The 19,465-nt window shown below is 44.5% G+C and overlaps 1 protein-coding gene across 4 annotated transcripts in view; it reads left to right on the top strand.

Annotated features, from left to right (window-relative positions):
• PLCB2 (phospholipase C beta 2) overlaps window positions 1–19,465 on the top strand; it is a 47,407-nt gene that overhangs the window by 1,359 nt on the left and 26,583 nt on the right. For 2 of the 4 annotated variants that reach the window (XR_008209423.1, XM_052695355.1), the window contains exons 1-5: window positions 6,338–7,100; window positions 10,082–10,159; window positions 12,377–12,445; window positions 18,828–18,968; window positions 19,154–19,233. Coding sequence is in view for 3 of the 4 variants with exons in the window: in XM_052695355.1 (XP_052551315.1) it covers window positions 7,017–7,100; window positions 10,082–10,159; window positions 12,377–12,445; window positions 18,828–18,968; window positions 19,154–19,233 (452 nt within the window). In the remaining variant the exon portion in view is untranslated. Of the gene's footprint in view, window positions 1–6,333; window positions 7,101–10,081; window positions 10,160–12,376; window positions 12,446–18,827; window positions 18,969–19,153; window positions 19,234–19,465 lie in introns of those variants that run through there. The other 2 variants (XM_052695357.1, XM_052695356.1) reach the window with 2 other exon arrangements.

Genomic DNA, 19,465 nt, shown 5'->3' with positions numbered 1-19,465 from the left:
ACTAATGCAATTTATCATTGCCTCTGATGAAAGGCTGATGAATTAACTCGCACAAATCTTTCCCTTTATTATTTCTTAATTTCAGTCCTGGAGTTTTTGGAGGAAGGATTGACATTTACAGGCTCTGGCAGTTTTTGCTTGATACTTGTTTAGTCCATATTATCATTTTGCATTTTAAGTCTCTCCTCGGAGGCACTATGTGGTTGCTTTATTGTTTAAATCTCTTGTCATGGCTAGAAGTTGGAAGACAAAAAATAGAGTTGGTATTGCTAGGTAAAAGTAAAGTATGTTGATTTTGATAAAGTAAGTTTAAGAGAGAGCAGACTGATATAGAAAACAAAGGCACAGAAGGAAACAATGAGATGGTAAGCATCAAAAATGAGTAGTTACAGCTGCATGCTTTAATCCTGTGTCCCCAAGCTCAGATCCCCCTCTCCTGAAAGGAAAACAAATCCTTCCAAATCTGTCCAGATTACTGTGGTTCTTTTACTGGTGTTAGTTTTCTTTTTTTTTTCCCTCTGCTCACCACAACTCAGCTTTTCAATCTAATAGCTTTCCTTTTCCATCAGTGGAGATTTTGGCAGACAGAATTTGCCAAGGATGCGCAGTGCAGCTGTAGAAGCAGCCTCAGCAAAAGCATTGTGTGCTATGGTTGGGACCCACAACCACTTGGTATTGCTTTAATGTGTTCAGTTCCAGAGCAGCTAAAGCTGCTTCAGCTAGCAGATATGGCAATAGATCATTCAGCATGAGTTTCTCTTCCTTGCTTTCCAAACGCTTTTGCTCCTTCCACTCTGTGATTACAGGTATGTAATTGTCCTAAAGTTGAACTGTATAGTTCTTTAGATTTTACCTTGAAACTAATATCTTCACCTCCCCATTGCATTTATTCTTTGCTTATTTAGGCTATGGTGTACCTCTTGACTGCGCTGAAGGCTTTGCCTTCCGAAAAGGCAGCAATTCCCCATCACATTAAAGGAATTCACTGCCAAGCTCCCTTTGCCTTTGCTCTGATTAAGATGAGAGGCAACACATGTTGGTGAAGTACCGAGTCTTGTTAGGTTTTGCTGTAGTTAAGCTTTTCTTTTGACTGTGAACAGATGAGTGTGAACGTCTCTCCAGGTCCTCTTATTCAAGTGCATGCAACTGCTAGGTGTGTGCCTTCTGTTCCTAAACTTAGCTCCTTGCTAATTAACTGCTTTAAGGGCAAATGGGAGCCAGGAAGCCAGGGTGAAATAATTATATTTTCTTTGTCTCTTGGATTTCAGCAAAAATATCAAGCTGTGCCTAGAATGGTCTCCTGTGATGCAGAAATAGAGCTCTGGGGGCAGAGCACGGAGATTCTTGTTAAGTCAGTTACAATGCTTGTAAATCAGTTCCCTCTGAGATTTTTGCCTCAAGAGCACAAAAGGGATTGGAGTTAAGGGCACGTGGTGCACCCTGACAGAGCAGCAGAGAGCTGTGTAGCCCTCGAGCATCTAGCCTTTCTCCCTTGATGGTGCAGACACTATACTCTGCAGGGTCTGACTGACTATAAACTTCTCTGATTTCTCACTTTGCTTGTCTGAGGGTCCTCCAGGAAACTCAGTTACTTCTGAGCTTGCTGCTTACCACCTTCTGCCTGTGTTCAGTTGAAAACCCAGGTGGCAGGACAGATTGTTGAAGATTAGATGTTCCACCCACCTGACTGCGCAGCATTACTTGAATTCAGCTGCTACCTGTTGCAGTGGGAGGCTTGTTTGCTCTATGAGGGTCCCTGAAGGTTGTAGCTAAATGAACTTGTAGTATTGATTTGTCCTTGTTCAGAGTCAGTGAATAGTATCTACTGCTTCAAACAGAGAAGACTTAATTAAGGGAAGATTATTGGCCTAAGACATCACCTCTGTACAGACCTTGCTTCTGAGAGTAGTGGAACACTAGTATGGATGCCTGGGAGGTTGGTGAGCCTCCAGTGCTAACGGAGGCCTCCCAAAGCTCTCTGAACTAATGTCTGTCAGTGCTGATAAATCACAGCTGATCCTGCCTTGGGATGAAGGGCAGGCAGGACGGCTTCTCACAGTCCCATTGTTCCTCTGCTCTTGGTTTAACAGCTCTTCTGCCTTCTTGTGCTCAGTCATTAGGAAGCACTTGGATGTGACACCCTGTAAACAGTCAGCTTGCTCTATGAGGTGTGCATCTGAGTTGCTGCATTTATGCCAGGTTGTTTAAAGCTAAAAATCATAATTTGCTACCACGACACTATATAATCCCTTTTTTGAACTCTGACTCTGTTTTTGGGGGGTGGTGTTTGGTTGTTGTTTTTTTTTGTTTTTTTTTTCAGTCTATGCCTCCAGCACGTGACTTTTGCAGGTAGGCTATAGACTTCTTATTGGTTGTAAGGATGACATCTTGGTGACATCTGTGAGCTGAGGAGGGGAGAGATGGACGAGGTCTCCTAAAGTTTAAAGGGCAGAACAGATGTGTTTAAATCCATCTCTGTCTTGGCAGAAATTCTTGGGCAAATACTTTGCTAGGCTAGCCTTCTGTCACACTGAATGCCCTTGACAAAACAGTCTTTGAGGCTCTGCTGTCCACTCTTAAACAAAATAAGCCTTACTTTACGCTGTTGTTCCCATCTCCCATTTGTAACCCGTAGGGATCCAAGTTTGTTCCCCTCTAGCATTTTTCTGTCACACTTCAGGGTCTATTCTGTCTTATGTGGGAAGGTGCTGTCTCTCTGATTAGTCCACTAACAGGTGGGGAAAGCTGGGAATGTTCTTTAATTCCTTCACCTTCTGATGTAGCTGTAGTAAGTGAAGTTTGCACAACCCACTGTCATGCACTGACTTGGAAAGTGATCTGCAGAGGTTATAGGATGTGAGTAGGTAAGAATTTGAGATGGGACAGTGACATCTGGTTTTGCTCAGGATGGAGGCCCTGGGCAGAAAGCTCCTGGTAGCTCAGGACAGTGATGCATCAGTGGCTCCATCCTTGTGTCATCAAAAAATTAAGAAAAAAAATAATAAAAAATAAAAACTCTGTAGGTGTGAAGCTGTCTGTGTAGAAATCTACAGCCACAAATCAGTGCTTCCTTTTGCAAGGAGGGAAGGCGTGTGTGTGTGTGTGTACACCCAACGTAGATGCAACATCTGAACACAATTCTTAGGGCTGTATTTTGAAAATAACCACCACTTCTCAAGCAATAGAACAGTGCTTACCAGCCATGTAAACTCACCATTCTTCTTTTCCTCTGATTTTCGTGGTTTGTCTGAAGAAGTTGAGCTTTTCCACTTTTGTGTGGAGAATTGTTGTAGTATCATAGAACGGTTTGGTTTGGAAGGAACCTTGAAGATCATCTAGTTCCAATTCCCTGGTGTGAGCAGGATAGCCAACCACTGTATCAAGCACATATCCAACCTCTGTGGATTGGGCATCCATAACTTCTCTGGGCAACTAGTTTCAGTGTCTCACTACTCTCTGAGTGAAAAATGTCACTGTAACATCTACAGACTGAACCAGCTCAGCTCCCTCAGCTTTTCTTCACAGGACAGGTGCTCCAGCATCTGAGCTTCTTCATGGCCTCCTCTGAATCCTCTCCAAAAGCTCCTTGTCTTCCTTGTGTTGGGAGCCCCAGACCTGGACACATTACTTCAGATGGGGCCTCATGAGGGCAGAGTAGTTGGGGACAATCACCTCACTCCCCCTGCTGATCACTCCTGTGTTGGTGCAGTTGGCCTTCTGGGCTGCAGACACACTCTGATGGCTCATGTCAAGCTTTTTGTCCACCAGGTCCTTCTCTGTAGGGCTACTCTCAAGTACTTCTCCCAGTCTGTACACATATCTGTGTATCTTAAACCCAAGTATAGCACATTTCACTTGTTCTTGTTGAACCTCACTAGGTTCACATGAGCCCACCTCTCAATCTTGTCTAGGTCCCTTTGGATGGGTACCCTTCTTTCTGTTGTATCTACTGCACCACTCAAGTTGGTGTCATCAGAAGACTTGCTGAGGGTATACTCAATACCACTGGCTGTGGTCCTAAGGGTGTCCTTAATGCTTTCAGGATTCTTGGGGCTTAGAATACAAAGTGGAAAAGGGGGTAATAAGAGGAATTCAGTTTTGCTTGGCTGTGAGTTCATTACTGATGTTTGAAGGCAAGACTGACGGCTCTGTGTGCAATATCATAGCTTCTTCACTAGAGGACAGCATTACACATTGCAATGTGTAAGTGTAATGGAACAGTGCTGGAAAAGATTTCTTACATGTTTCAGGAGTGAGTGAGCTGGAAATAGGTTGGGATTGAGGAGTCGTGCTAGAACGCAGGAGCCATCCAGTCAAGGTGGTTCCTATATAGCATGACTTAAAATCACCATCTATGAATCTTACCGTGTTAAATCAGCAGAGGGTGGTGCAGGCTATCTTGTCTCTATGTGCTTTGTGGGATTTAGAGGCAGCTGAATAGGTAGGACAAAGGAGATAAGGGGGACTCAAGGGGAGGTTATTCCTCTCCCTGGGAGGGGGAATATGTTCAATGTCGAAACTCTTGTAATTGGTGGGATGTACAGTGGATGAAGGTAAAGGATGAAAGCCAAGGAGGTTCACTGGATGTGGAATGGCTACAGACCAGGTAAATGGGTCTTGCAGGAGAAAAATAGTGAAGGGCGGTCAAAATAGACATTGCTCAAAGTGCTGTTACTTCTGCCTGCTTTGATATTGGAGCTTTCGGCAGAGGGCAGGACTGTTTTATTCTATCACTGTTCCATCAGCTGTCTCTTCGTGAGAGACACAGAAGCTCTGACACAGAGCAAGGAGTGTGAAATGAGAGATAAGGAGGTTATGTGAAGCTATGCAAAAGGAAGCAAGCTGCAGACAAAGTGGCCATCTTTAGGCAGCCAGAGGTCTTGGAAGTTATCACTGCAGTGCCAAGCAGCCTCTGAGGACAGCTGCTGGCGTGGTTGTTTCTCTGTGTTTTTTGTATTCATTATTTTATTCTTCAGTGAAAGCTGACAGTGTTGGGAAGATAGAGCCGTTAATTACACAGGTCTGAGAGAACTCAGGAGGGAAGCAGAGATCCCCACGAAGCAGACGTTGCTTGTGAAGCAACAATGACGTTTGTGGTAAATACAGGATGGCCACTGGAATCAGGAGCTGTGACAGAAGGGATCAACTGAGAGTAGCTACAGTTTCCTTTCCTCACTGCAGCTTACTGTGACCTTCCTCTATACATACCTAGGCCTCATGGTCTGTTCCTAAGTTGCTTGCAAGAACAGAGAACAAAACCACTCAGCAGTGTGTGGGTTGTTTCTCTGACATTTATGCCAAGTCACATGCTGTTGATGGTGTGCCTGAGCTCCTCCATCTCAGCCTTTGGGACCTGGGCAGCCACTGTCATCTGCTTGGCTTGGGAGTAACGGAGTCCAAGCAGGCAGCTCGTGATTGTGCTGGTGTGGGACTGAAGCACCCCACTGTATTCCCAGCACATGCAACTTGGATACACGTGCACAGAAGCTTAGGTTATGAGACTGGAGGTGATACATGCCCCTGTCCCAGTCTCAGCCATGACACTGAGCAACCAGTCTTGTAAAGTATGCTGGTAAATGCAGAAAACTCAATAGTAGCTGGCAGTGCAAAAGCTCTCCTATTTGCTTTTTCTCAAAATAAACTCTTGAAAGAAAAGATATTCTGTTCCTGCAGCATGATTCTGTCTGGCAGTTGCTGCCATCTTTGATTTTTTTTACAGCAAAAGTACTTCATACAGGTCCATTTAGTCTCCCTGCAGTTAACCTCTCCTCCCTCTTGCCACTGATGATTGAGAATGCTTAGGATTCCCTCAGACAGCCTGGGAAAGGACAGCTGATCTGCCTTCTGCTGGCCTTACAAATGTAGGTAAGGTGGAGGTGAGAGGGAAACCTCACCATGCAGCTGGCTTCCTTTTTGCACGAGTTCTTCAGCTCAGAGAATATTTTTTACAGCCTCTTGGCCTTTACTTGCAATAGCAAGTGCCATACTTGGACTTTCATAGAAGGATTAAATCTTACCATGAGGATGGAAATCCTATAGTAGCAAGTGCAGCACAATTGTCTCTGCTTCTAATTAGTTGTGGGGCTGTACCTTCTTGACTTAATTTAAGTTTGCCCACGGTCTCTCCTGGTTACCTCTGCCAGCAGAAGATCCTTTTCGCCTTTTCTGTTCACGTGTTGTTCCTTTGCTCTATGTGCAGGAGCAGGATCTTGCTTTGCACTGTTTGTTATTAACCATCTGTTCTACTGTCCGTCTGGTCCCTGCAGCTTCACTGGTATAATCCTCATTTGCATCTCCCCTGTTCTGTGTTCCTAGGGAACCTGCAGTAGATCCAGCATGATTTTGCAGATCCTGGGTTCTCTCATGGATGTTTCATTTCATCTGTCTGAAATTTCCACCTGCCCTGCTGCTCTGTCTCACTTGGAGGTCAGCATTCAGAAGAAACCCGTGAGACAAAGCAAAAAAGTTCAGCTGGACCCCACAAACTGAGTCGTCTGTGTGATATTTGGCCCAGCTGCATGAAGGGGGCAGTCTGCTTGTAGCCAAACCCCACACTGCTCTGTAACCACATCTGCTGAAATAGCTTTTAGTGCTGGGTGGTAATGCCTGCACTTTGTCAAAGAAAACATTTAAGGAAGTTCCCTTGCGGAAGTGCTCTGAACAGCGCGCTTTGCAACGGGGCTCCGAGGAGCAGATCCCTCCTGGAGGGGACAGAGTGTGTGCATGTGTGCCCACACGGGCATCTCCACTCGTCACAAGCTTTCCCTCCAGGTGACCTTGTGCCTGTTTGGAGACCTGTTGATTTACAATGCAGATTCGTCTGTCCTCGCCTGCTTGTTGTTGCCTCTCCTGAATTTGCCTGGGACATAAGAGGCTGTTTGCTCTCTGATGCCAATAGTGGTGATGGCAGAGAGCCCTGCCATGTGAGAGGCAGAGATAGAGGAGAGGGGGTGAAGGAGGAGTAAACTGTGTGACTCCTATTGCTTCTGGTAGCTGAGGAGCACATCTACAGGACAATGTCAATGCTTACTCCTGTCCTGCAGCCTCCAGAGGTGAAGGAGTATCTGTCCAAAGGCGAGCGCTTCATCAAATGGGACGATGTGAGTATTGAGACTTCGCTTGGCTGGGTTGTATGCATGGTGACAGTATTTTGGTCAGGTTTGCAGGGAGCCTGGGAGTGCGTGGGGAATGGGGCACTGATTGCTGCTTCTCTGTGCAAAACTAGTCCTTGGGAAGGCAGTCGATGCTGGGAGCCTCCCTGGGCTGAGAAGCACGCACTGCATTCAGATGTATCTTGGGGTGTATAGGGTAGGATTTATTTGCTGCATGGACTCTCCGTGCTTTGCAGATGGGTGGAAATCAGGCTCCAACTTGCTTCCTCTTACTGCCCTGCTTCTGGAGTTGATGGGTCTGTGAGCTACCAAACGCACAGCAGCCAAGCAGTGAGCATGCTGTGCAAAGCTGCCTTCCAGCTCCATGTTCTCTTGTGTCTTTAAAATATCTGGTTTGTGGGCTGAGTTTGCCTTTGAGGGGAAGAGAGTGTAGATCAGAAAAGTAGGGGTTAACTTGAGTATAATAGTTCCCTTCCTCACTTTCTGAGAAGGCAAGAAAGTATTTCCCCTAATATCCAGGCACAGTGATGGCAGCTGTCCATCTATCTTGTTTGGAGTTTGGTGTGCACTGTTGAGTATGCACATAGGAAGGGCTTGTCCAACTGCTCAGAGATATGAGAAGGCAGTGCAGTGCACTGCTGACAGAATGGTTGAGTGCTAAGGAATATAGGTTGGAATACCACCGTGCAGTTGTTCCACTAGTTCTGCAGGAAGATGATACCAAGCTTTGATAGAAAAAGCAACCTTCCCTTCCCTTTCCATTCTTCCCAGTAGGGCAATTGCCTGCAGAATGCGCATGTGGCTTCCTTAAGGTTGGACAAGGGAGTTGGTTTCTGAGAATAACAGAGGCCAAAGTTGCCTGAACGAAAGCTGAGCACTTTCAGAAATTAAATCGTAGAATAGCCTGTGTTAAAAAGGACCAGTATGGTCATCTAGTCTGACCAAACTGCCATTGACTTTCTGTGCTCAGTCTGGGGAGAGGCCACTTTCCAAAAGCTTGAAGCTGTTAAGTACTTCCCTGAGAATTTCTGGGATATTCAAGTTTCCTTGATACCCAAAGTGAGTCAAGTTGGACTCCCAACACCCACTAAGGATTTATGGTTGGAGTGAGTGCACTCAAGTCTTGTGTGCATTTTTGCTCAGAATTTACAAGACTGAATTTCCTGGAAAGGCTTCTTCTAACTATTTACTAAGTTTACAAACTTGATCTCCAACAATAACAAAAGCCTTCACAAGAGCTGGTCACATTGCACCATCTTATCTTGCTTTCCTGTAGTTACAGTAGGCTGCAAAAGAAAGTGGAAAAAGCTCCAGCCTGTCAGTTTGCTGGTGGAGGGTGAGGATGAAAGCAGCTCTGACTCTTTGAAGGGACCTGGCCATGCTGTTGTTAACAGGCTTGGCCTCTTTCTGCAGTAGCAGAGGAAAAGGAATGGCAGTAGATCAGTTTGGCTTCCTACAGCGCTGTAGCTTGGGCCTGCACTGGAACTTTCTCTGTACCCAACAATTTCTTGAGTAAAGCAAAACCCCCTTGCATTCATAATGTCTTCTCCAGAGGAGAGCATGGTGGGGTCCAGGCTAGGCTGCACTGTTCTGACCTGTCTTACTGGGCTAGCTCCCAATGTTTTGGCTATGAAGCAACTCTGTGGTGCTTTGCTTAGCATCTGGCAAGCTGAGGCTGCCAACTGAGCTAGGGAGATTAACTCTTACTATATGATGCTTACAAGTACCAGCTTGGGAACCTTTTCAAAACCTCAGGTTGTCCAGGATGGAATAGTTGACTTCTTAAATGGAGCAGATGTGAATGGATTTGGCTGTGTGCTGATGCTTAACCCTCTAAGTACAGGCAAGGATTTTCTGTGAGATTATGGAATTTCATGCCAGGCCACATTACAGAACAGCACTCGCTTTCTGTCCTAGAATTGAACTCCACAGCATGAGCAGCAACCACTTCAGCTGCCAGACCATCTTCTAAGGAGCCAACCCACAGCAGAGTATAGCTGTGCCCCACAGCTATCCTTGTTCCTGATCAGGAGAGCAGCTGTCCTTATTATGGCCTCACCTCACCTTCAAGAAAGCTGCTTCACAAGAGATAAGATTTATCTAGAGACAAGGCAGAATATTCAGTAGTAGTATTACAGTGTCTGTTTTACTCTGTGGCATGGAAGAACCCAAGACAAAATGGCAAATACACTTTCCAGATTCCATTACTGCTTTCGTTTCAGTAGCTGAGTATTTCAACTTCCTGAAGTCAATTTGAAGCCTTCTTAGAAATGGCTGATAGGCCTTGTGATTCTATCATCTGTGTCTCCCGAGGTCAAGCGCAGTCAGGAGCCTGCTAGGCTGAATGAGCTAGGGCCCAAGCAGGGTCACCAAGTATTCTCTATTGTTTCCAGAGAACTCATGATAATTCATCTGTGAAGTTGTCTTTTTTTTTTTTTTTTTTAATAGTTCACTTAGAGTTAATGCATGGAATTTAAGAAATCCCTCCTAAAGTAGATTCATCTGTTATATTGAACTCTTCTTGACTAAATCCTGCAGACTGCAAAGAGAGTCACGATGGCTAGCACATCTAGGTGGTGTCTCTTCTTGGCCACGCTCCTTCTAGAGCTCAGAACAAAGCAAGCACCTTGAAGGCAAGGCAGTTCAAGTGGAACAGTCACATCTACAAGGACTTTCTCCCCTATTGACTGTATAGAAATGTTCAGAAGAGTTGCTTTAGCTAAATGCATAGGGTTAGGTGAGACCTAGGCTTCAGCAGGGATTAGCCTTTGTCGCTTCACACTGTTTCTCTGGAGATATACTGAAATTTCTGGTTCGTTTCCATAAATCAGATGGTGATTCACCTTGCTGGGTCTGTGTTTTAATGAAAAACCTTTTATGACTGGAGTAGTCTGTCATGGGATATGAGGTGCTAAATCGTGTTTGCTTGTGTTTGTGGTTTGTTTGTTTGTTTTTTTTTAATGTATTAGGAAACAGCAAGTGCTTCTCCTGTGATTCTTCGGGTAGATCCAAAGGGCTTTTATTTATACTGGACGCATCAGAACAAGGTAAGTGTTAAGATTGCACAGGTCGGTCACCAAACAGTCGGTTCAGGTTTCTGCAAAATTAAGACACAGGATGACACAGAAAGGAATTCTATTGATATGCCTGTTATGCAGCTTGCTAAAGGATTCTCCAAACCAGTGCAGTGGTGCAGTTAGAATAAAAATAGCTTTAAATGTACAGTTAAATGTATGCATCATCAGCTAAAATATGCCTCCTGTGTTGTCTGTAGTGTGATTAACTGACCTGCTAGGGATTTTTTTTTTTCTTTTAAAGAATGAAGGTAGTGATATAGAGGCTGCGTCAGGTCTGTAGAGTGATTTGTGCTCCTCCAGAAACAAGATGGTTTGCACCGTGGTGATGGAGGTAAAGCACAAGGGTGAGAGCTGCCAGAGGGGAGTGAGATGCCACAAACTTAGGAAGGAGAACTGAGTTCCTTGCTGCTGGGGAGCAATAAGGGGTGGAGGGATCTGGCTTGCCAGGAGGTGGAAGGCTGGGTTTACTTCTGCTTTCCAGAGCAGAGCTGTGGTTCAGTTCTACTTCCTCTTTGTGACCTACATGCTGAAAAAGCGTGGTAGATAAAGAGACAGAGCCAGTACTCCTCCTCAGCAGCCTGGCCAAGCAACATGATATGATTTGGTGAGCTCTGAATTCTCAGAATATTGGCAGCTTGAGCTAAGCACTAATGGCAGCTTGAGCAAGACACTGGCACGCAGCCACAGCATCTGAGAGTAGTGTTGCAACGCTGGAGACTGTGACATCCCTGTCGAAGGCGTACTGCTCTTTTCCCTCTCTGTCACTCATTCTCCCTTTCAAGGATTGCCCACTCCTGATGGTAGAAGTTAAGCTGTAAGGGTTCAGCCAGACAGCAGGAAGAAGTGATATCACTGAATGATGCACCAAACAATGGGGCGAGGAGCTGTTGTTACTCATCAAAAATGCGTATTTCACGGGGCTAGTGGTGGGAGGGATTACTTGGTTATTTGGGAAAGGGGCTACAATAAGGAAGTCAGGACGTGCCTTAGCTTGAGGAAGGCCAGACAGAGGTATCTCATTTTCCTGGAAAATGCCGCTGCTGATCACCTAAAATAAACAGATTTGAGAGCTGCAGTAGAGCAGCAGCCCACTTTGCATCCTTGGGCAAGCATTTGTCTGGCCCTTTCCCACTCTTGTCCATAAGGTAGGTGGAGATTCAGAAAGGAGAGAGATTAGGAATAACATTTTCATTCTGCTTGACAATGAAATGGGGATACAGCCAGAAGACATGGTATCCACATTGTTCTTTATTGTGATCTTGGAAAACATCTGCTACAATGAGTATAATTTGTTCTCCAGACCTGTGGTGAGCAGGCAAATTAGTAACAGAGGAAGGAAATTCAGGTTGGATATTAAAAGAACAAACAAAACAGGCACAACAACTAGCCAGCAGTAGGGACAGTGAGGACATAGAGTGGGCTGCCTAGGGAACCTCATGCAGTATCCTCCATGGGAATTGCTTCCTAAGGTCTTCTGGTACAGGAGTGAGAGAATGTAATAGTAGTGTAGGACAGACAACACGTGTCAGATCTTTGCATGTGCTTTTTTTGCACTACCCTTCTCCATAAATTGAAGTAAATGGTACAAAGTAGGATGAATACACAGCTGACACCAGCTCCGTGCTCCTCCTCCACAAAGCTTGCTGAGAACTTCATGTGTAGATTCTTCATTTTCAAGATCATGCTCTCTGCTTCATTGGGTTTTATTTACCCAGCCCTAGTTCAACATCCTCATCCTGCCCGTTTGTAGCCTGAGGTGAAGGTGCAGGTGCAGTGGTGTTCCTGTTCCCTGCGTGGGCAAACATACTATCTTACGTTTTCCCACTTCTGTTGTTTCTGCCTGGATGCTCAAGTCTACTGTGGCTATTTAGAACCAAATCTGAAGCTCGGAGTATGATCAAGATGGAAGAGAGCTGGGTAGAGAGGAGCCATGTTCATCTCAGTAAACTGCAGCAGGTTTCTGGCCTCAACTGAAAATGATGGTACTGCAGAAGCAGCATCACCTCTGCACTGACTAGCCTGCCATCTGAGCATAGAGCAGCTCATTTTCCCCTGCCTGCCGTGTTTCTGGGGGGTGAATTTTCCCCAGTGACGGGCACTGGTTCAGACCTGCTTTGCAGCTTCTAAGGCTCTGGGAAGCTTTCAACTTCCACCTTTCTTTTCTTCATCATCCTTATTCTCTTGTAGGAGATGGAAATTCTGGATATAACCAGCATCCGAGATACCCGAGTAGGGCGATTTGCCAAAATCCCCAAGGTGAGTGTGTGCTTCTTTGTGCTGGTTTGTAGGGGGGTGGAAAAGCTGTCCATGCCTTTGACACAAGCTGAGGCAGTTTAGCTTGACCTTATGTTATAAGAAGGTGAGACAACCTTGTCTGTTCACATCAGAACTATGTAAGTATAGACAAGCTACTACTTTTGTCCCTGAACTCCCCAGCAGTTCTCCGTGCACCTAACAGATTCTTACAGACTGATATATATGAGCTTGTTGAAAAGAAAGCTTGGGGAAAACAACAATTCAACTTCCAGGTGCATGCCAAAAGAGTGATTTTCTGCTGTACACAACAGGGCTCTCTCCTGTGCCGTGCATCTGGCTAGTTTTAATCTGGACCTGCACTGGGGGGTCCTGCAGGGGACTTGTGATGATTCTGTGTTGAGTCATGAGAGCTGCTCTTGTACAAAGATGCACAAGTTGGGTCAAGGCAGCCACAAACCTGGAGTTACAGAGTGAGTCCAATGCAGCATGTGGTGTTCTTTTCCTTTAAAGGGAAGAAAATGTAGTAATGGCAAAAGTTGCTGTTTTTTCAAATAGTTTTCAGTCACCCGTTTGCAGGGTGTGCATGACTATGCCTTTGTTTTTGGTTTCAGCTATAATCAAAGCTTCCTGCAGCACAGTTGCCCTTGTTAGGACTTTTTCTGGGCCTGATTTTTGTTTGTTTTGAACTTTTCTGTGTATGAAAAAGACAAGAAGAAAATGGAAGCTGGAATGTGAAAGGGAAACAAAAAAGTAAAGATTATGATTCTGTAGGGTAACATAGATGATTCTCTGTCTAATGTGAAAGAAGAAGATTTTGCAGTCCATATTGAGAGACTTGAGCAGCTTCTTTGCGTAAGAAGTATGGGTGTTTTGCTAATACCTCTCTGAAATGTCTAATCACAGCTCCCTAGGGCTGGTGCTTCTTGAAAGAATGTAAAGAGATGGCTGATAAAAGTACAGCAGAGCTGAAGAGCAGTACCCGTTGTCTCACAATTCCAAAAAATCTTAATTCCTTCTGATAAACTTTCTTCTCAGAAAACCATTAGAGCTAAACACATCTGAGTTCAAAACACGCCTACAGTTTTGTCTGCAACTCATTTTTGTGGGAAAAAAAAGCTATCAAGACTTTTTGGTTTTGAGAGAGAGAATTTAATGTTTGGAGCTAATAGAGGAGAGTACTGCACTCAGAGCAGAGCTTGCTGTGGAAAAGACCTACCTAAAGGAGAGACCTGAGGTACTGTTTTCTAAGGCCATAAACTCCAGGAATAAACTGTTTACAAAACAAATTCAACTTTGTAGATCAGAAGTTAGCTGTGGAAGCACTGAGGCTATAAGTGGGTGTCTATTTGGCAGCAGCAGCCAAGCAAGAGAGTAACTTAGAGCTCAGTAAGTATTTAAGGAAGACTTTTTGTTGCAGACTACCAGGAAAAACGTGGCAGTCCAAATATCAGTATTGCCTCTAGAGAGAGGAATAAGAACTGGGAAATGTAGAAAAGAGCATGATCAATAAGGGCATGAAATGGCTGCTGTAGGGAGAAATTTGTGGGAGAGCAGACTGCCTGCAGACTGGCAAAAAAAAAAAAAAAAAAAAAGGAATTGTGGACGATTGTGGAATGCTACAAAATCAGGATCTGAATGGAGAAGGTGAGCGTGAAGCTGTTGCTCAGTGTTTCTTCCCATGAGAGCTATACATCAAGTGGAATTTTCCAAAGTTTCATCACAAGCAAAAGGAGGTGCTGCTGTTTGACTTGTGTCATTGCACGGTGGGATGGCTTCCTGCGCAAGCCATGGAAATGTATGTGATTTTAAAGTTAGGTCAAGAAGGGAATGCCCTTTGAGGATCTTAAATACAAGATAAAATGGTGGCTTGGATGGTTGCTGAGCCATAAATTGCTGGAAGCTGCAGAAATGTGTCAGGATGTATCACTGCAGTTACCCTTTCTTTTTCAGGCATCTGGGTGGCTGTTTGGTCTGACCTGGTGGGGCTGTTGTGTTCTAGCTGTTTTAATAGGCCAGAGGTGGTGTTATACAGTGCTGGGAATTGGCTACAAAAAAGGAAAAAAAAAAAGAAACGAAGCTCAAGAATTAAGTGATTTATTAAGTATTCTCAGCTGGCAGCTGGCACAAATGATGGCGATAACCTGTGCTGTGAAAATCCCAAGTGCATTTCAATCTCTGCATCTCAGATTCACTTAATATATCAGTCTCTATTTTATTTCAGAGGATTTTCTGGCCTTTCTGTGATTACATATATAGTAAAGTGCATTAGGCTGGCTCCATATCCACCTTGATGGAAGGACTTGTGTGGGCACTGAAATGGGTACTAAACTAAAACGATGGGAGAGATGTACCATCTGGGCCTGGCAGTTTCCAGTTCCCACATGGCTGTGCTGTTCTGAATGCTTCTGCAGAGAACATTGGAAGTCCTCAGCAGTGAGTTCATGTGGCTTTGCTGAGGGCAGGATTTGAGAGCACACAGAAATGCAGAAAGTGACAGTTTCTTGGCACGAGTCACACTCCACACAGTGCATTCAAGTCTGGTGCATCATTACTGTCAGGTATCAATATGAAAATCCAGTGGGACAAAGAGGTAGAGAGTGCAAGAATGGAGATATGTGCCATTCTCCTGTGTTGCCCTCGGAGCAAAGACTCTTCACTTGCTTTATTTCCTTTGAGAGCTTCACAAAGTGTTCTACAGCTTTTTTTTCTTTTTGATGGGAGTTTCTTTTTTTGAGAGCCGGGGCAGGGTGAACTTTGGCACATGTTCAAGAGTAATAAAGATAAGAATTAGCAAGGGCTTCTAACATAAGTGAGACAAGATAAAAAGCTATTGAATGTAGTTCAGCAGCATGCCAAAGCAGATCAAGATGTTATTTACAATGCAATTTTCATCTTTTTATTTGAGTAACAAAGAAAAATAACAGCTGCTCCATCTTGTTTTCTTCTGAGGCACTAAGAACCCAGAGCACTTGCACAAGCCAATTATTAGTACTACAGTATATGATGCTGCAGGCCAGGCTGCCGAGCTTTTGGCTTCAGCTTGGGTTTTGTTTGAGCATGTCAGCAGGCATGGGCTTTGAAATGAGTCTCATTTTTCACAAAACAAACTTGTGTTTTCTCACTGGTGTTCATTATTATGATACAATTTCATTCTTCATACATATTTTGTTGCTTTTGAACCTAGACATGCAGACTCTAAGGACCCAAAGTCTAGATCTCCCTCATCTGTTCCTGTTCGGTTCTAGCAGGCTGAGGGTTGTTTGATGCCATGTGAATCTGTGTGCTGCTGCATTCTCCATCTCCTTTAGATAAGGCAGAAGTGAGAGCTGAGGGTGCTTAGCTGCATCTCCTCTCACTTGTCCCTCCAGGATGTTTGGCACAGAGACATGCCCAGAGACAGCCCCACAGATGTGGTGCTGCTGTCCTAAAGAATGCATAGGGAGTGGGTTTGCTTGTGTTGTCTTGCAGTATTGCACTCCAGCACTGCATCATGAAGATACAGAACTGTCATATATAGATATTGCATGCAGCTGGAGCAAATCCTGCCTGTCATCTGCTTATATCTGTTTCAAGTGGAGAAAAGGCTCTTTTAATCTCTTGCATTAAGTTTGGTTCTTTGTGTTTGCATGAGAATTTGCTTTTCTCAGGATTATGAATATGATTTATACAGACCAGGTTTTTAGGGAAATCAGGAGAATGGAAAGTGAAATGAAAGTTGATTCTGTATTTCAGCCATTCTTCTGCTGGGTTGCTTTTTGTGTGTGTGTTTTTTTCTAAGTGGATTTGCTAAGCATATTTCTCTTTCTGATTTGCATGGCTAATATGGTTGCCTATTTTCATGGACTGATGGCCTCCCTTTCTGTCCACCTGCAGTGTGGCACTGAGGAATGGCAGTGAAGCTGCAGCACAGGAGAGCAAGTTATTAAAAAGGCAAAATGTGGCATCAGGACAGCATCTGGTGCACACTCGCCATTGTTGTGCCAACATCACTGCCTTTATCCCAGGAGCGAGATAATCCCTTAGTACACCAGGCAGCACAAAGTGAGTGTGTGTGTGACTTATTTCAGGCTAGGTGGGAAATGTGCTGGGAAAATATGACCCAACTTAGATCCCTGAGAAGATCATTCTTTCCTCTCCTTGCCCCTCTCCCTGCTGTAGTTTGCAAACAGAGGTTTTAGGAGGTGTCCTAACCTATGCTGACAACGTGCATCCCATTTAGATAGCTGTATAGGCTAAGGCTGTCCACTTCCTGTTGTGAGGCGGAGGTCGAGCCATTCTGAGGGCTGCATGTGCCCAGCTATGTCTGCAGAGCACAGGTGGAAGCTCAGAGCCAGCTGGGGACACATCCTGAGCAGAAGCCGGGAAGCCAAGTGACACCAGATTGCAGAAAAGGAAGGGGCGGGAGGAGCCGCCTTGTAACAAATACAGGAAATGAGCTGAGCTCAAACCACAAGTTCTCTATTGTCTTAGCTTCATAGAATTTACATCACTAGAGGTAAGAAAACTGAACAAATGCCCCTGGGTTTGCAAGATGAAGTTAAATGTGAAACTAAAATCTAACACGTTGCCACTTGTAGTTTAAGTTCCATCAAGTTGGACTCATTTATCCTTATGGGTCCCTCCCAACTGGGATATTCTGTGATTCTCAGAGTGCGGTAGGATATGTGGGTGCTGTTGGCTTCTACAAAGAAGACTTGCTTACAGTACAGGAATGAGCCATTCTAGAAACTCTTCAGCTACTAGAAAGTAGTTCTGGATGGCTGACTGCCTTTCCCCTTCAATCCCTCCAGTTCCTATTGGATTGTCCATATCTCAGTTACCACCAAAGAAAGGCTTTTATGAAGGGAGGGCTGGCGTTCAGGTGGTCTTGAATTATAATCTGTCTCATTCTTTTTTTTTTTTTTCCTATTTGCTACATATGTGCCCACATTGCAGATGCTGCAGAAATTTGGAAAAACGCAGTGGAAAAAGCCTGCACAATTTCTCATAAAATATTCATGCAGTTTTCTATGCGAGACACAGCACATGAAGGTTCCTACAGTGAGCTGTTTCAGTTTCAGCTATCACAGTCCAAACGTAAATAGAAAATTCTGTGGCTGAAACAACTGCTTGTGTTTGAATTGAGCAATTCAAAGGAATTAAAATAGTCAGAGGGTTTCTTGTTGGCTTTGTCAGTCTAAGACCAACTTTCAGCAATAAAAATGTAGATGTTGTCCAGTTATAGCAGCTCGATGAGTTGCCCAACTGGAGCTGAGCTGCAGGGCTGATTTGGTGAGTGCTCTACATTTATAGCAAGCACATGAAGTCATTTAGCTTAAACCTCTCTCGCTGAGGTTAGAGTGGTATCTGTAATGTGCTAGGCTATTACTGATTTCAACTTGTTGAAATGGAGTAACTCAGCCATATGTCTAACATACAGCTTCCAGCTCCTGGTGCTTTTCTGAGCCTGCCCTGCCATGCTAGCAATTGCTGGTGATTAATTTTGCCCTTAGTTTCTGAAGGAGCAGTGCTCTGCCAGTTTGCTATGATGGATGCTATGTTTCAAGTAATGAATTGCTGTGCTTTATGGTAGGCCCTGGGAATGTTTTCCTTCTGTTACAAATAGTAACCATCGGTGTAACTCAAGGATACCTTGGCTCAGTTATGTCTTATGTAGGATAGGAATGCATAAAATACTAAATAAGTTAAAGGGATTCTATAAATACTTTCATGTGGTGATGAAATCCCAGTATGACTAATCGGATGAGCTCTTCACTTATCAAATCTCTGGTGAGCCATCGCTTGGGACATTGCAATTGCTATGGAAAAAAAAGACAACAAATTTAGCAACTGACAACAAGAAGAAAATGTCAGTTGAAGACAGAGAGAGTGAGCTTCTGCCCCCAGCAACCAGGCTTAAGTCTGGTTGGCCTTCTGGGACCCCAAACAGCACCTATCTTGTGCTGAGGCAAGCTACTGCAACAGGTGTCACACTAATTGAAAAACCTTTCTTAGTGTTTGTGGAAACCCAAATGGTTGTCTGTGCTAACTTGGTTTCACACCCATGCTAATTGGAGGCCAAATGCTCCTCTCTCCACCTGTCTGCAAGTTGAAGCTGAAGTTTTACATGCAGTTTCTTTAATAGTAGTCTCCTATGTGTATTTTTTCAGACCAGAACAGGCTGTTTGTGCAGTGATGTTGGTCACAATGGTTTCTTTCTTGGAGGATCTTGGTGATGCAGGCTACAGAAAAGAAATGGAAAATAAGAAAAAATGAGAAAGACTACATAATTTTGCAACTGTTGAAAAACTTGAGTCCATGTTTGCATTGTGTCCTGTATTTTTTTTTTTCCCAATGCAGTTTGCCTCATTCTCCTTTTCACCCCACTTGTTCTGTGTTGCAGTGCCAGAAGCTCCGTGAGGTTTTTAACTTGGATTACCCTCACAGCACCTTTCTGCTGAAAACTCTGACAATTGTATCTGGCCCTGACATGGTGGACCTCACTTTCCATAACTTTGTTTCCTACAAGGAGAATGTTGGCAAGGTACGTGAGCCTGAGGGCAGAGAAGCACTATGAAGGACAAAGAGTTGGCACATTCCAGAGGGAGCGGGAAAGGAGTTGTTGGGATTGTAGCCCAGCAGTATCAGCCCAGGCCAGTGCCCTGTCTATGCAATGTACTTGTGCTGTTCCATCAGCTGCCTCCACCTCTGTGTGTGTTTTTTCTCCAGAGCTGGGCTGAGGATATTATGGCCATTGTTCAGAATCCCCTCACATACAACGCTTCTCGGTACACCTTCCTAGAGAAAATGTAAGTGGTTTCTGACAAACATTGCTATTTGAAACGCTTGCTTGCTGCTCCTTCTGTCTGTAATGAAAAGAAAAGGCTTCTTAGCATCTAAGTCCTTTGGCAGTCTCCTAAGCAAGTCCTGTGTTAACTCAGGAGCCCTGAGGCACAGGGCAGCGGGTTGTCAGTGGGTTCTGTGTTGCATGACAACTGACTGGCACTACAGCACTTGAGCCTTGGTATTACACATGTGGCA

The sequence above is a fragment of the Tympanuchus pallidicinctus genome, unplaced genomic scaffold (assembly GCF_026119805.1).
Source record: "Tympanuchus pallidicinctus isolate F22 unplaced genomic scaffold, pur_lepc_1.0 scaffold3, whole genome shotgun sequence".
Lineage (NCBI taxonomy): Eukaryota > Metazoa > Chordata > Aves > Galliformes > Phasianidae > Tympanuchus > Tympanuchus pallidicinctus.
This window is presented reverse-complemented; position numbering and strand designations above follow the sequence as displayed.